The 17431-nt window shown below is 38.3% G+C and overlaps 1 protein-coding gene across 1 annotated transcript in view; it reads right to left on the bottom strand.

The window, feature by feature from the left end:
- kcnh6a (potassium voltage-gated channel, subfamily H (eag-related), member 6a) overlaps positions 1 to 4856 on the bottom strand; it is a 42032-nt gene extending 37176 nt beyond the window's left edge. Inside the window, exon 1 of the mRNA XM_088332133.1 lies at positions 4355 to 4856. Within this exon, the coding sequence (XP_088188259.1) occupies positions 4355 to 4430 (76 nt within the window). The 5' untranslated portion in view covers positions 4431 to 4856. The remainder of the gene's footprint in view (positions 1 to 4354) is intronic.
- Positions 4857 to 17431: the final 12575 nt, after the last annotated feature.

Below are 17431 nucleotides of genomic sequence, written 5' to 3'. Positions count from 1 at the left end.
CAAGTATTTGTATTTACATTTTCTCTTTATTGGTGGTAAGTATGGCATTTCCCACCTAAACGACACACTCAATCTTACATTTATATCATCCAGGGGAGAAGAAAAAAAATGCAACCAAAAAAAAAAGGGGGGGAACTTATGTAGAAATAAGAACTATAACAATATGGATAGTGTATGTATACATATACACACAAACATATATATATATATATATATATATATATATATATATATATATATATATATATATATATATATATATATATATATATATATATATATATATATATATATATATACACACACATATTTACATATACACACACTACACACATATATCAATAATGAAATGAAAAAAAAAGAAAACGAGGGGGATGGGGGCAGCTCAGAGTTAGTGATCATCTATGTCAAACTGCAGGGTAGCAATGTATTATAGAAAGGGTTTACAGGTCTCGTGGAAGGCCTGTCGGGAACTTTTAAGAGAGAATCTGATTTTCTCAAGCTTCAGGTTTTGCAGTATTTCACTAATCCATTTGTTGTGTGTTGGAGGCGATGTAAGGAATGCTCGCAAGTAGGGTGGAAAGGGAAATGACAGCCTGTGCTTGTCTGGATCGACGCATTGGTGACGGGGTTCCGAAAAGGGCGACGAGTGGGTCCAAGTCTATTGGGAGGCCGAGGAATTTATTTAATGTATGAAAAATTAAAAAAACTATCGAGCTTAGGACAAGAACAAAACATATGTATGTGATCGGCTGGTGATTGTTTACATCTTTTGCAAGAGTCTGGCCTGTCCGGGAAAATACTTGCTAGTTTTGCATTGGTGAAATTGCTTCTGTGCAGGATCTTACTTTGGAATAGTTGATGTCTTGCGCAAATAGATGAAGACTGTAAACTGTGAAAGATTTGGTCCCATTGTTTATCAGAAATTGTGATTTTGAGAACCTTAAAGAAGTCAGTGATGTTGGATTGAGTTTTAAAATAGAAATATAAAGTTTGGAGATGAGACTTTGTAGTCATCTCCTGTTCTCCTTGCAAGTTCAAAATTCATTCTCCTTTTTTGAGAGTCTACTAAACAATCAACTTATCAAAGAGCAAACATAACCACAGTAGTAAATGTAAGTAGGCTATTTTCTACGACTTTCTAGACATCAAATGTTCAAATGTTTGGAATTTTAAATAAACACAGTGTTTGTAAAGACAACTTCCTGCAAAAATATAACATTATTAGGCTAAACAGCCGGTAAACCAGTGAAAGCTGTCAGGCCCTGCTGTTAAACAAAAGAGTGTGTTGTTTTACCCTGACCCGAGTGACATGGTCGCTTTCTGGTGTCCCGTTTCATCTGGAGGGACGAAAGCATGACCGACTTAGGTGCCGAGGTGCCGAACTTGTTTGGGTGTTTGGGCAATTGGGTTGGCCATGGTGCAAAAATGTTTGTGTGTGTTTTTTGCTTTTTTTCCCCCCCTTTTATTTTCTTTGTTATCGTATGTGTTTGTCTTGCTGTCGGTCACCCCTCTTGAGGGATATGACCAAGGTAGATAGATGGATAGGCTAAACAATAAACTATTACTTTGAAAACATTTTCTGAACAATACCCAGCTCCTTCACGTAATCTAGTTCCCCTGTATTTAGGATCAATAAGAAAACTCCAACCATCCATTATCTGCACCGCTTATCCTCAGTAGGGTCACAGGGGTGCTGGAGCCCATCCCAGTCATCCTCGGGCAGTGGGCAGCGGACACCCTGAACTGGTCGCCAACCAGTCGCAGGGCAGACAGAGACAGACTGCTCACTTGAACATTCACACCTAGGGACAATGTGGACCAGCCAATTAACTTGACATGTATGTTTTTGGAATGTGGGAGGAAACCGGAGTGCCCGGAGGAAACCCACACAAGCATGGGGAGAACATGCAAACTCCACACAGGAAGGTTTGATCTCATGACCTCAGAACTGTGCCACACATGCCCAAACCACTGCGCGTAGGAAAATGATAAAATAAAATACAGTACTGTTAGCAGGTTTAACTTTGTTTTTATCTTTATTTTTATCTTATTGCCTTAAATCATCTTGAGTCGTTCTTGTATTTTTATCTTTTTAATATTCGTGATATTCTATCATGTATACATATATGCCGTTTCTTAAGTTTATTTTTTTTTATACTAGCAACTGTGTGGACAGCAAAGTAAAAGTTTAATTGTGAAGGGAAACGTGGTACTGTGACAATAAACACTTTGAAGTTTAGTGTAACATAAGAAAGACTACTTTTCAAAGTAACGTGTTAAAGTTTCAACAGATTCAAAGATATGTCATTTGTTTGATCTTTTCAGGTTTGCTTTTACCTGTCTTGGAATTGCCAATTACAGAATGTCACAAAAGTGAGTACACCCCTCGCATTTCTGCAGAGATTTCATCATAATGTTCAATTGAAAAACACTGAAGAAACATTGCTTCGACGCAATGAAAGGTAGTCTGTGTATAGCTTATATAGCATATGTAATTTATTTCCCCTCGAAAAAAAAACTAATAACAAATAAAGCTATAAGTAGCTAAACCCTTTTTAACAAAAGTGAGTACATCCAAAAGTAAAAGTCCCTGAAGTTCAATATTTTGTGTGGCCACCATGATTTTGCGGATCCACTTTAATCCTCCAGGCCAGGGATTTCACCCTCAGTGGGTGGTGTAAATGTAACCTGTGCAGTCCTTTAAGAGATTTTGTGTTTAAGGGATATATAAATAAATGTGACTTGACTTGACCGGAGCCTCACAAATTGCCCCTGTAATGCGCTTCCACGTCTCCATGACAACATGACTGAGCTGGGGGATATTCCAGATCTTGTGCTTCTCCACCTTCAGCCTAAGGCTGCCCCAAAGATGTTCTATTGGATTTAGATCTGGAGACATGCTCGGCCAGTCCATCACCTTTACCCTATTTAGAAAAGCCTTGGTCATCTTAGAGGTGTATTTGGGGTCATTGTTAGGCTGGAACATTGCCTTGCGACCCAGTTTTGGGAGGGATCCAGTATTCTACAGTACATACTTGAGTTTGTGTTTCCCTTATTGAAATTCAACTCCCCAATTCCAGTTGCACTCATGCAGCCCCAAACCATGACACTCGGAACACCTTTATTTTAGGCATGACACATACATGTTTGTACTCCTCACCTGGTTGGCACCACACATGCTTCGCACCATCTGAGCCAAATGAATACCTCTTTGTCTCATCAGGCCAGAGGATATCTTCCTAGTAAGCCATGACCTCTGTTGACATACTTCTTTTCATTGTGTCAAAGCAATGTTTCTTCAGTGATGTTCTATTAAACATAATGAAATCTCTGGGTAGCACGGCGGCGCAGTGGTTAGCGCGTGTGCGGCACAGTTCTCTTTTCATGAGATCGAATCTCCTGTGTGGAATTTTAATGTTCTCCCTGTGCTTGCGTGGGTTTCCTCCGGGCATTCCGGTTTCCTCCCACATTCCAAAAACATGCATGTCAGGTTAATTGGCCGGTTCAAATTGTAACAAGGTGTGAATGAGCGAGTGAGATGTCTGTCCATGTTTGCCCTGGGACTGACTGGCAGTTCAGGGTGTCCCCTGCCCACTGCCCGGAGATAGCTGTGAGGGGCTCCGGCACCCCCGCAATCCTACTGAGGATAGGCGGTGCAGATAATGGACGGATGGATGGATGGATGAAATCTCTGCAGAAATGTGAGGGGTGTACTCGCTTTTGTGACATGCCGGAACTGTTTTTTTTTTAAATATTGGATTTTGCCTGGGGAGGAAATGAAAGGTTTGTCTCCTAGAAAGAAAATCAATGTCATAATGGCATCATTTCAATCAATTCATTTGTGCTCTTGTCATCTTCAAAAGATCTATTGTTCTGATGCACTTACCTTGAGCTCATGTCCAATCACTACCTTGTAAATTTCTTGCTTATTTATCCTAACAAGCTCTTTTTCTCCTTAAGTCTTTAATACATGTCTATCCTAGATTGCAACGGTTAATTTCCTCGTAAACAATGTTTACTACGTTTTTATAAATGACGATAAAGTCAAGTCTAATTTTATGATGTATTCTATTTGTCATTTTCAGAAAGGGGTATTATACCTATGTATTTCCTTGCAAGTAAAGATAAAAAATATTTCCTAACAAATGGAGATACAATCACACAAAAAACTTGATCGACAAAGGTGTAAGATTCATTTTCTTGTTTTTTTGGGAGCTATATGACTCACAAAGTCAATGGCAATTCATTAAAACATCAATAGGGATTCATACACGAGTAAATATCTAGATAGACTTGCAATATTCAACACAGTTGATGATCACATTTAGGTAGAGGTTGAAAAATGACTTACTCTGTTCGTCGAATTTCCTGATAATGGTATCAAGGTAAGTGTTCTGGAGAGCGACGTGACCGCGTCTCACGGGCATCTTGACATCGATGATGAAGACGATGCGAATGATGATGACACACGCATAAATGTTTCCACAAAACTAAACTGGGAAGTGACAAATTTTGAATTCGAATTGAAATAAACACACATGGAAAGCTGCTGAGGGATAAGGATGCTGATGCTGTCTGAAAGAGGAAGGTTGGTTGCCAGGGTGACAGGGGATGCTAGTTGTCACGCAGGGTTAAAAATAATAATTACAAAAATAAAAAAACAGAAGTACACTAAAGTGCTGTAAATTCCAAATTGTTCTCTTGCAGTCAAAAATGAAAAAGGCAGAATACAACACCCAGGAAGTTGTCTCATTTCGTTTGAAATACATGTCCATCAAGTTTATGTGAGAAGAAAGTGCGTAGAAGAAGCTCATATCAGCTCAAAATTGGTCTCATCTACTCAGTGTTGTTTTCCACCGTCCCCCTCGGATCCTCACGAGCAACCGGTGTCAAGCTAACGAGAACACACAAGAATGTAAGAAAGCAGAAGTCTGACTTTCAAAATAAGAGTGCTTGACAAAGTCCAATTTCGAGTTCGAGTGCGCTCAATAGAAAACATTTTTAAATTGATCATGCACCCGAATAAGCTATATTACTGTACATTAAAAGAAAAAAAAACTATAGCAGAGGGGTCTTCAACCTTTATCAATAAAAAAATCGGATACTTTTTATTGCTCATTAATACAAAGGGCATTTCTAAAATAACAACTTAGATTGCTATGTTGTCACCATGTTAATTATTATGAGTAGGGTTTATTCGACTCAGTCAACCAATGTAAAATTATTTTACAAGAAAATCACAATAACACAGTCCTGGTCAGCGATTTTAAGTACAGGTCCGTGGATACCTCAGCCTTCCTCAGAAGGCCTTGTGCCTGCGGGCATCCTGTTAGAGACCCCTGCTCTCTTCTAGCACATACACGTCAACCTTGGTACAGTATTAGATCTCTGATTGGCACTTTTATGAGAACTCAGTTGAGGAAAAATTTCCCTGTCATTATGGGGTAACAAAATGTTTAAGTATTCAGGCTACAAGAAAAAGGCTCCACTTAACATTGCCAGTTGCATGTTTTTGAATAAAATGGCCAAAAGGTTCTCTAAGGTGGTTCTTATTTCCCATATGTGAGGGCATTTATTAAAAGCAAAATTAAATGACAGAAATAATGACATTTCAACAGATTGGTTTTGTGTATAATAAAGTATTTCATTGTATAATAAATGTAAAATAAAATAAAGGTTTCTTTTCACAGATTTCGCCTATCACAGTTTCATTTTGGAACCTAACCCTCGCTATAAACATGGGATTACTGTATTGTAAAATCTATTGGAAGAGGGGACACTATTACAAAAGGGGGTAAAGAAAAAGAGAAAAGGAAGAGTAAGAGAGCAAAAGAGAAGAAAAAATGAGAAAGACAGGAAAAAAGAAAGAGAAAGAAAAAAAAGAAGAAATTGACTTAAGGTTTTGCGTGTATGAGGTAAGGGGTAGGATTTAATACGTTTTCTTCGCCGCACTCCCTTTTAGGCCTTCTGTCATGATTGAAGTTATAATTACATGTGTTCACAAGGATGTAACTGCATTAGATAAATAAATAAATACATGAATATATAATATATAGTGATGATGTGGAGTAAAAACTAATAATTCATACAAACAAGCTTATTTTATTTACCAAATAAACAACACAGGCACTTAGTGTATTTCATTCAGCATCTTTCCCCACTTGCAGTAAAATTTGTGTTGATTCTTTGAAAAATATTTTACAGAAATTGTTATACGGCGTACATAATTTGAAATGCTCAAAAAATGTATGAAATATGGGTAAAACGTAAAAGTTGACTCGTATTCTTGCATTAAAAGAGTGTTTTTTTTATAATGTATTGTTTTTGTGTGAATATATGAATAAATGACTTATGAAGCGTTAAGTCAAGTCATGTTTATTTGTATAGCTCTTAATCATAAGGAGTCTCAAAGGACTGCACAGACCTGAGATTATTGCAAACCACAGACAATCTGAAATACAGGTCATTCATAAGATACAGAATATAAGTATGTTTTAAGCCTAGATAATTTAAACGAAATTGGGCTCATCAGAATAAACACAAATAATTGCAAACTTGAATAGATCTGACATTAGATTATTATTTTATGTATTTTGTACACATTTGAGTGTTTTTTTTCATTCAATTAGAAAATAAATTGAAAACACTTGATAGGTACAGTATGTAGTATTTGATCTCCATATGTGTATGGTGTTGTGCAACCAAAAACGAAGGATAAAAAGCAGAAGAATACAAACTACGGAGAATCAAAGTGATTAAAACGCAACATCATTTTCCCTCACTTTTGCTTAGCTTTTTGTGAAGAAAAAAGGAATGGGAAAGAAAGAAAGAAAAAAAAGAAAAAATGTGAAAAAAATTAAATAAAAAAAGAGCAAAAAAGCCAGAAAAGGTTATAGAAAGTAAAAAGAAAAGGAAAAAGGCGAGGTCAAGGGGAAAATAAATGAAATAAAGAAAATGGTGTAAAAACAAAAAAGAAAAGAGAAACAAGGAAAAATAACAAAAATGTTACTCAAAAAGATTCAAAATATCTTACAAAGGAAACGTTTTTTACTCTATGTGTTCCAGTTTTTTGTATGGGAAAAAAAGAATACAATTATGTGCAAAAGAAAAAATCAAGGAAAAACAAGCCTTGGCAGCAAGATCACCTTATGTCAAATAAATGCAAATTTCTCAACCACCAAGTATTTAAAAACATGCATGTTTACATGGTAGTTCATATATTTTTGCATATTATTTAAATGAAAATTATTTTTCATAATGAAGTGGTTTTAACCACCTAAATAATACACACTGTCCCCTTAAATGGTTATTTTTAGATTTATTTGAAGTTAATAAAAAATAAAATAAAGGAGGGTGATTGGGGTGGAACATACTGTATGACACTGGATTTCTGGCAGCGTTTTATTCTGAAAATCTTAAGCTTTTTGTCGGCAACGCGGCTTGACGACGGTCTTGTCTGTGACAAAGTGCAGACTGATGAGGATCAGTCTGCTTCACTCCACATCACAGCTCTGAAAATAGCTGAAAACCTCCACGTGTGCTGCAAGCATTGCACTTGTACAGTGATAAGCCACCAGTGCGTGTCCTTGCCGTGACTGTGAGCCCAGTTCAAACCAACAAAAGGAAAACAGTGACACTCACTTAGCATCTCGGCAAAATTCTAAAATAAATCGGGAGCAACTTTTCTCATCGTGGTAGACTGTGAACGCCTGCAAGACCTTCTCTGGAGGCTTCAAAATACCTCATAGGATGCTGATTATATTTGGTCCATCAATAGTTATTAAAACATTTCTAAATCGTCACCTGGATCATTGATCCTCCATGGCTGCGCTGCTTCCAAATGTGTGCTCTCATTTCGAAATATTTAACCAATGCCATATCAGCCATCAGTTGTTGCTAGGCACAGAAATCTACATTTCCAGACCTGCAAAATCAATCTTGGGGAAAGCAACTGGATTAGCCAATCAAATTCCGAGTTGGCGCTTGGAGGAAAGCTAGAGGGCCTAGAGCACATATGTCAGAGTCAAGGCCCGCGGGCCACATTAGGCCCGCGAGAGGGTTTTACCTGGCCCGCGTGACGATATCAATATATTATTAGATCCGGCCCGCAGGCCGCTGCAAGCCAGCAGCCCGCAGTACGCATGAATACTACATTTCCCACAATGCAACGGGGACGCGCCGAGCGGGAGCAAAGCGGGAGGCGGTTTGATTTATTCAGCAGTCGATCAGCAGCAGTCATTAGCATAACAGCAAAAATTAGCCCACAGATACCCATCAACAATGGTTAAACGGAAGGTGGACACTGAAAACCGGGGCTTTCAAACAAGTAATGTAGAGTTGTAGTAATACAGTACTGTATATAAATGTATGTAAATACAGTAATAATACAGTAATGTTTCCTGTGCAATTACACATTTGAAGTTTTTACTCCGTTCAAGTTTAAAAGTTAAATATGCACATAAAGAAGGTCTTGTTTTTTGTTGTTCCCCTTTTAAAGCTTTATTGTCTATGTTGACTATGTTGTTTTTGTTTGCCGACTCTGTCCTGGGAGTGTTTCTTGTTTTTCGGCTTTTCATGGAAAATAGATCTTGATGTGGACAACAGTCTTTTGATAAAAATGTCTCCTATTTAGCAGAGAAAATTACTTTTGATTGTTATTATTTGTTAATCAGTAATTCCTTTTTTTCACACTAACCCAGAGAAAGCCCAGAAAGGAAAGTCAATGTACATTTGAGCAGGACAGATGAGGTCCAGTGTGTTGATTGCTATTGGTTTTAAGTAACAAGAGATTTTTGCACTTTATTTTATTGTATTTCGAGGCAATATTTCTTTTTAATAATTTCAGATGATTGAATGATAGAAAATGGTTATGAGTTGTTGTTATGAGATATGTTATGAGTTTTTTATATAAAGGACTTTTGTATTTTGTGCCTGCTGAAATTAAAAATGACTGACAGAGTCATAAGAAAATATTGCTTGTAATATTGTAATATATTTGTTGTGTTTTCAGTAGGTTAAATCTTGGTTTCAGTAAAGATTGGACAGTCCGGCCCTCGGCTTGTAGCCAAATGTTTTATTTGGCCCTCCGTCCATTTGACTTTGACACCCCTGGCCTAGAGTCACGTCACCGGTTTCACAAACTATAATTGGCTAGGGGGGCGGTAATGCACCAAAATGTTCGCGCCAACAGATGTTTAACAAGGGTATAATACTGTTGTGTTGATTTAAAAGATAAAGGTTCAGTCAAGAACCATTGTACTAAATCATGGGTGTCAAACTCCTTTTTATTTATATTTTACTCATATTATTGTAATGGTTGTCCTCTAACGGTTTGCTGTTACTTATAAATGTAACAAAATTTAAATGAACGGTATGTCAACTAAATGTAACCACTGCTTTTCAATTCACAAAGATTACGTTTGCATTAAAAAACACTAAACATATATGTTTTAAACTAAATATAATAAAATATAAATAAAATGTGTCATTTTTAAGGAGCATTTTTCTTCTCAATTCTACCTTTCGTCGTTAATATACTTGCATGCAGTGGCACTTAACTGTCAATTTGTGGGTATCATAGTTGGCAGGCATAATGGGAAGTGTAGTTTGTTGTCGAAGCACTCTTTTGACCCATTAACTTTTAGACATTTTAAGCTCACATCAAATGATATAGTGAGCCACATTCTGCCCCCGGGCCATGAGTTTGCCACGTGTGTCCTAAATCTCTCACATTGCTAACAATGGCGCCGGTTGCGGTTGAGATGACTGCATGTCCAGTTTAGCATTGGCTAAAACTGTTAGCACGGGACTAGCGGTCTACTCAAGAAATGAAGACAAATTTATGTACATCATTTTATTCAGGCACATTGTTTTTTGTGTTTTTTTAAATCTCTTACACTGGCAACTTTCTCTCTGGAACCGATGGGAACCGAACCTTTGAACCGACATGGAGACGTTTATCAGGATCGAATTCCTGGTGTACCATCGTTGCCCTGTTGACTTTCATTCTTGTGATAAGCGCCGGACACAACACTTACGAGTGGGCAGACTCGAAACAGACACCTCAGTACACTGTGTCCTATTTTTTGCCGTGTACTGGCTCACTTTTTTGGGGAACGCATGGAAATTGGGGGTATTTTCACACAGGAACACATTTTTCCAAAAAGGGATAAACATTGTCCTTCCTTTCTACCGTCAGCCTAACTTTCATTTATCATTTCTTCCTTTTAAACATGACCACATTTTTAATTAGAAGGTTATGGGAGTTTCAAGGCTTTAATTTAGCATCATTAACTACGAAGCTGCTTGAACCCAAGAGAAAAAGCAAGTTTAAATAGAACTTTAACTTAGCTTGAAAAATGTAATCTTTGATTCACAAAGTCAAACTTGGCACGGAGCCCCAACATCAGTTTTTGCCAATAATGTAGTGATAGATACAGCTACGCTATTCCGGTTCAAAGAAATACTCTATTTTAGTGGCTTATGAGTATAGTCAAGTCATGTTTATTTGTATGGCCCTTAATCACAAAGAGTCTCAAAGATCACAGATTATTGCAAACTACGGACTATTACGGATTATTACCCCATCCCCTGATCTAAAACCTACATGAAGGCAAGGAAAAACTCAAAAACCTCCACATGAGGAAGATGAAGAAACCTTGAGAAGGGACAACACATGAGGTAATCCCCCTTCCAGGATGACTAGGCTGCAATGGATGTTGCAATAACAAATAATACACAGATATTGTCAACGTCAAATATTGGTTATTCATATGCTAGAGAATAGAAGTGAGTTTTAAGCTTAGATTTAATCATTTCCACTGAGGTTGCAGATCGAATCTCAGGGGGAAGAGCATTCCACAGCACTGGGGTGAGAATGCTCTCAAACCTGCATTTGCTTTTTATTCTTGCACAATAAATCAAACGTTGTTCAACACTGATAAAGGCAATCCTCATATCATGATTAGCTTCCAGATAATTTCGTTTTTTTGTCTTCACATCTCATAGAATTGAAAGGGAAGTATTTCCATGCTGATTTGACGATTTTTGGTAGCAGTTCGATGCCCTCGCACCAAAAGGTGCTGCTTGTCTTGTTCTACATTCATTCATTCATTATCTGCACCGCTTATCCTCAATAGGGTTGCGGGAGTGCAGGAGCCCATCCCAGTCATCTTCGGGCACTGGGCAGGGCACACCCTAAACTGGTTTCCAACCAGTCGGAGGGCACACAGAGAACAGACAACCATTCACTCGCTCATTCACACCTAGGGACAATTTGGACCGGCCAATTAACCTGACATACCGTAAATTCCGGACTATAGAGCGCACCTGATTATAAGCCGCACCCACTACATTTTAAGAGGAAAACCAATTTTGTACTTACACAAGCCGCACCTGTATGTAAGCCGCATGCGCCCACATTTAAACATGTAACACAATTCCAAAATTATCCCAAACCCGGCTTTGAGTCCCGCGATTGTAACTGACTATAAAGTACGCAGTCCAAAAACCACAGCCGGCAAAACAAACAGAATATGATACCGGCACTTAAAGTTTGATGCAGACCTGCAGAGTCCGGGTACCCGTTGAAACTAATCCAAGGAATAAAAGTCTATATTTCCAAAGGTAAGGGTGGGAAAAATATATTTCCACTATTGTCCGCCGCAACAACAGGTCTCACTCACCTTTACCCCACTTCCCGTCAGCCCGCGTTTGCTCCGCCCCTCTTTTTTAATTCGCAAAACATATCAGAATAAGTGTCTCAAATAAATACATTACAAAAATATACAGGTGCAAATACATATTATACATCGGTTACACATATTTACAAAGAAAGACAGTACACCGAGAGAGTTTTCAAAGCTTTAATTATAATATTATAACTTTCATCCCAAACCGTGCCTGTGAAGGGTAGCAAAACGCTACTAGCAACACGCTCGCAGCGCAGTGAACGGGTCTGTTAAAAAAAACATACCGTACTTGTAGAAACCACGGTAAACCGTCCTCATCTTCCTCCTTATAACTAAAGTCATCAAAGTTGTCTTCTCCAGTATGCGAAAGAGTCTTTGTCAAATAGACGTCGTCCCACGCTCCCTTATTAAAAAACACGCTAGCAACACAGTGAAGTTTACGTGCAATAGCTCTGTTTCCTTCTTTATCGGACTGCTCGTTTGCTTTTAGCTTGAAAGCTACGTCATCTGCCTTTCTTTTTGCAAATTGCATGATGAGGATATGTCTACGCTAATTTAATTTGTGCACAAGCTAAGAATTTGCAGTCTACCTCGGCGAATATATTCCACCGGTCTAAATCTTACCTTTTGTACTCGAGCGCCGCTGGCAGCTGTTAGAAAAATTACATAAATTGGCCGCATCACTGAATAAGCCGCAGGGTTGAAGGTTTTGGAAAAAAGTAGCGGCTTATAGTCTGGAATTTACGGTACATGTTTTTGGAATGTGGGAGGAAACCGGAGTGCCCAGAGGAAACCTACGCAGGCATGGGGAGAACATGCAAACTCCACACGGGGAGGCTGCTGTAGCTAGACTTGAACCCTCAGCACAGTGACTGCACGCTAACCACCCATCCACCGTGCCGCTGTTCTGAAATCATTATTTATAAAAAAAAATATGAAGGTCGAAATGAGCGTCAAGGATCGTAAGTAACTGTGGGAGGGAGACAAGTTAAAAGTGGAATATTTATGTTTGGGACACAGGATCTAGCATTATTCTTCATAATTTTATTCAAATCATCTAACGTCAAACAGTGAAATAAAATGCGCTAAAAATTCTCTTTTTGTCTGTAGGTTTTGCGGTTCTGCCGAAATGTTTTAAAATATATGGTAAGACTCTCAAAAAAATAAATGGCCACTATGGCTTTTTGGGTCAAGAAGGTTCCAGAGCCCCTCTCCTGTGGATCCCTAGAGATGTTTTGTTCCAGATATGTTTGAAATTGGAAAAGATGCTGGAGGGGATTATATATTTTGTGTGTTGTGGTTATCTTTTGAATAAATATTAAATATGAAATGGCAAACTTTTATGTATGATTCACCTTCGTTTTAAAGAAAAGAGGTTTTTTTTAAATAAGGATTTTCATATTTTTGAGGCTTCAGACATTTTTGGGGGGGATAGGGGTCAGTTGTCGCTCTTTCAAAGTTTGGGCTTGCAGACCACTGGCAGCAAACTTCATACATTATGACTAACAAACCATTATGATGATGATATAGAATGGATTCGGTTGTAACAAAACGTTTGTTCAACACATGACATTTACATAAAATATCGACTTAACGGTTTTATTATGAAATAAAATGAATCCAATATAATTTAGTGTTTAACAAAATAGACTACACAAAATGGAATCAAAACATTTCAAACGAAAATAAATCCAAGAAAAATTGACGGATACAATAAAATAACAATAAATAAGGTGAAGCAAATCAACTTGCCAAAATTATAATTACACAATGAAAATAAACAAGGAAAGTAATACAAATCATGATAAAGTTTTTTAAAATAAGATACAATTTCATTCGAATAAATACTGAAAAACCCCAAATTGTAAGAAACAAATTAACAGCAAAGACGAGCAAATTCCCGCCGAGGATACACGATCCTCTGGCGGCCACATTTTAGAAGTGCAACGCATCCTGGGTACCCTTAATCATTTTAGGACGTGAAGGGGGATGCTTCTCACCACGTGGGATTCGGATTCTTACACTCGCCCACTTTCCCACCATGCGCACGAACAACATGATTATCAGTAAAATGCAATGGCTTTTCGATCTCACTCACTGTTACGCGCTGAGCTATTAACTGTTGCATATACATTTCTTTGGAATGGAAGGATGGGGTTCGCTGAACAAAAGTTATAGTGTGTCAAATATTGAATTTTTCAAATTATTTTTAGTGTGAACTCAAATTTGGGCCTGTAGATCACAGATTATAAATGACCAATCCTTTCACACGGAGAAATAAATGTATGGATAAATAAACGGCGCAGCACGGCAGTAAAGTGGTTAGCGCGTGTGCGGCACAGTTCTGAGGTCATGGGTTCAAATCCAGCTACCAACCTTCCTGTGCAAAGTTTGCATGTTCTCCCCGTGCTTGCGCGGGTTTCCTCCGGGCACTCCGCTTTCCTCCCACATTCCAAAAACATGCATGTCAGGTTAATTGTCCAGTCCAAAATTGTCCCTAGATGTGAACGAATTGTCTGTGACTGGCTGGCAACCAGGTCAAGGTGTCCCCTGCCCACTGCCCGAAGATGGCTGGGACCCTACTGAGGATAAGCGGTGCAGATAATGGATGGATAAATAAACAGCTACAATTATATACCATGAATATGTTACGAGTGTTGGACAGACCCAAATGCAGGACACAAGGTGACTTAAAACTAGGAGTGATCAAACCCCAACAGTGTTGTGTTTATTTAACATCACACAAAAAAATAAGTTTCCCTAGAGTGGAGGAAAGGTGGAAGCAAGTTGCTGAGGAGTGAACACTTGAGAGGGAGACTTGATAAGGGGTCTTGAGGTGGAGAGAATATTGAACACGAGATTTGGGAGTACCTTTAAAAAGATGAGTGGAAGATCATGGGACAAGGAGGAACCCGAAGAAGAAGGTTTGGAAAGAGAAGCTTATCGTCTTGGCGAATGAACAACTTAATCTGAATTTAAAACGATTCAGCAACAGAAGGTGGGAGACCGGAGTATTTATGGCAATTAATTGACGGGGGCACCTGGACAAGATAGTTGAGAGGATTGAGAGGATAATTGGAAAATGGGGTGATGCTGCCTTCTCTCAGAGAAAGGGGAGGGACTACAGGAGCTGAACCATGACAATAAATTAATGAACACATACATAAATCACACAATACATATATTACATAAATGCAATGCATTCATATATTTATGCATTTGTTCATTTATTTTGTCGTGTACTTTGTTTGATCACAACAGAATGTTATTTAAGAGGCGGGTCAAATTGGCTGAGGTTTTCACAGAGTTGGCGTACCTTTTTCATGGCCAAATACAAGCACTTTTTAAATGCAATTTTCCAAGTCCTCCAGTACCATTCATAGAAGAAATCCAATGTGAATCAATTCATAGCTCTGTTGTTTGAGTTATCTGAGTACTGCCTGTAGAAGAAAAAAAAAAAAAGAACAAGAACATTTGATAAATCCTAAACTAAATATTAAACCAGCAGCTATCACTGAATGGGGCATGAAAATGAAAAGAAAACAGAGTTTCTGTGGCTCATTTTATTGGCGTTTGCTGTCGTCTCTGTTTGGTCTATATTGAATCAAATGTTCTTGTTTTTTCGTACTGACAGCACTCGATGACGTCAAACTGCAGAGCTATGGATTGATTCATGACAGATTTCTCCTTGTAGATTGCATAATGTGATATTGATTCATTCTCTTAAAATAATATTTTCAATTCAATCCATTATTAACAATTTAATTGGACATCAAAGACCAAAGGCTTGAATTGTTTAGGACTCTAAAATGCATTATTCAGTTCCTTCATCCTCAATTTCTCCTCAAAAGCATCAAGATTTTTTTCTTTTGTTACTCTAGGTAGTCCCTTTGACTGTGAAATTAGATCGTTTGCCTTTAGATTGTCAGCAAAGTTTGTGAGGAGCCTCACATCCTCCTGTTGATCCTCATCTCAGATCTCTTCCATCAGTGTTTTTCTGCTCAATTACTGCTGATCTTGTTCTTTACTTTTTTCATCAAGGTACATATTTATGGTACTTTTTGCACTTGGTGGCATGCTGTGCGTGGATTTGTTCCACGTTTTTACCATGGTTTCTAGCCACCCATCATTAACACAGCACCCTCTCGGCATCCTGCTCTGATGCACCTGACCTGAGGCACCTATATAGGTATAATATGAAGCTCAACATGACGCCATATAAACTAATGACAGGTACTGTACTGTTAATCTCTAGGGAAGAAGAAATGCAATGGCAAAGCAATGCCACCAGAGCAGGCGTGTCAAGGGGTCATTATTGTGTAGATTTGTTGTATTTCTCTTCATTTAATGCATGGCCTGACAAGCCAGACTGATGAGAAACATGGCAACAATTTAAAGCATTTAAAAGAAATTCACCCCAAATTAAAACACTTTTAAAACTTCAAGATCAAAATCAAGAATGTTCAAGGATTTCAAGCACCCGTACAAACCCTGATTTTACCTATAGCTGACTCGTTTATCACTAATCTTCCAATTGGTTAAGAGCTCAGGCAACTGGGCCATTACCATTTGAATATTTGTGATAAAAAGAAAAAACATGTGACAAAATAAATGACAAAAATTGCTTTTGTGATATATTTAGGTATTTTATGACTTATTTTGGCCTGGAGGGGGATTAGCCACCACAGGAAATGGTGCCCCTACAACCCTAGTGGTTAAGGGATCCAACCAACGATTTATTTGTGTGTTAATTTATTTATCCATCCATCCATTATCTGCACCTCGTATCCTCAATAGGGTTGCGGGGGTGCTGGAGCCCATCCCAGCTATCTTCGGTCAGTTGGCAGGGGACACCCTGATCTGGTTGCCAGTCAATCGCAGGGCACACAGGGACAGACAACTCACTCGCTCATCCACACTTAGGGACATTTTGGACCGGGCAATTTACCTTGACATGCATTTTTTTGGAATTCCTGGAGGAAACCCACACAAGCACAGGGAGAACAAGCAAACTCCACACAGTTCGAGCACATGATCTCAGAACTGGGCCGCACACTCGCTAACCACCGTGTCACCGTGCTGCCCCATTTATTTATACTTTTTTTTTTTTTAGAGTATTTTCTTTACATTTATTTCTGCATGGAGTAATTGAACCACAACATGATGCCTTCGGCGAGTTGGAAGATCGACTGTAGTCATATGGTAACCATTTTGTCAGGGCAAAAAGGATGGCATCAAAGTTTCTTGGCAAAGCATACTACTGAAAAATAGCGGAAAAAATACATTTTTCAAAACTCCAGGGAGCTACATTTAATACATTGCATCTTTCGTCGAATCGTCGAACTTTTTTCAAGGGCCCTCAAAAATCAGCATCACACCCATTCACAACTTGTTACTTTAATTCACATCATGTTTATTTTCTTCAAAAGCATGTAAAAAAACAAGAAAAACATGACAAATGCTTAGAAAAGAGGCATAGAATGAGGGGCTCTTAAAGTATCATAAAAACAGAGTTTGAGGTCAAAGACGGCAAAGTGCAGCCCGAACGTTCTTTTGCTTAAATAAGGCCACCCCAAACAATAAGTCATGAGCTTGGGGCAACAAAAACATAAAAAACACTATTACATAGTGTTTGTTTTACTTTTCTTACAAAGTCCACAACAAGAAAACGTTTTAAGCTTTAAAAACCTGCCATCAGAAATTCACTGACCAGAGGGATGTTCAAATTGTATCATGGC

The sequence above is a fragment of the Urocampus carinirostris genome, chromosome 1 (genome assembly GCF_059441175.1).
Source record: "Urocampus carinirostris isolate Australia breed hairy pipefish chromosome 1, RoL_Ucar_1.0, whole genome shotgun sequence".
NCBI classification, from domain to species: Eukaryota; Metazoa; Chordata; class Actinopteri; order Syngnathiformes; family Syngnathidae; genus Urocampus; species Urocampus carinirostris.
Note: the sequence above shows the minus strand (reverse complement) of the source record. Positions and strands in the feature narration are given on the sequence as shown.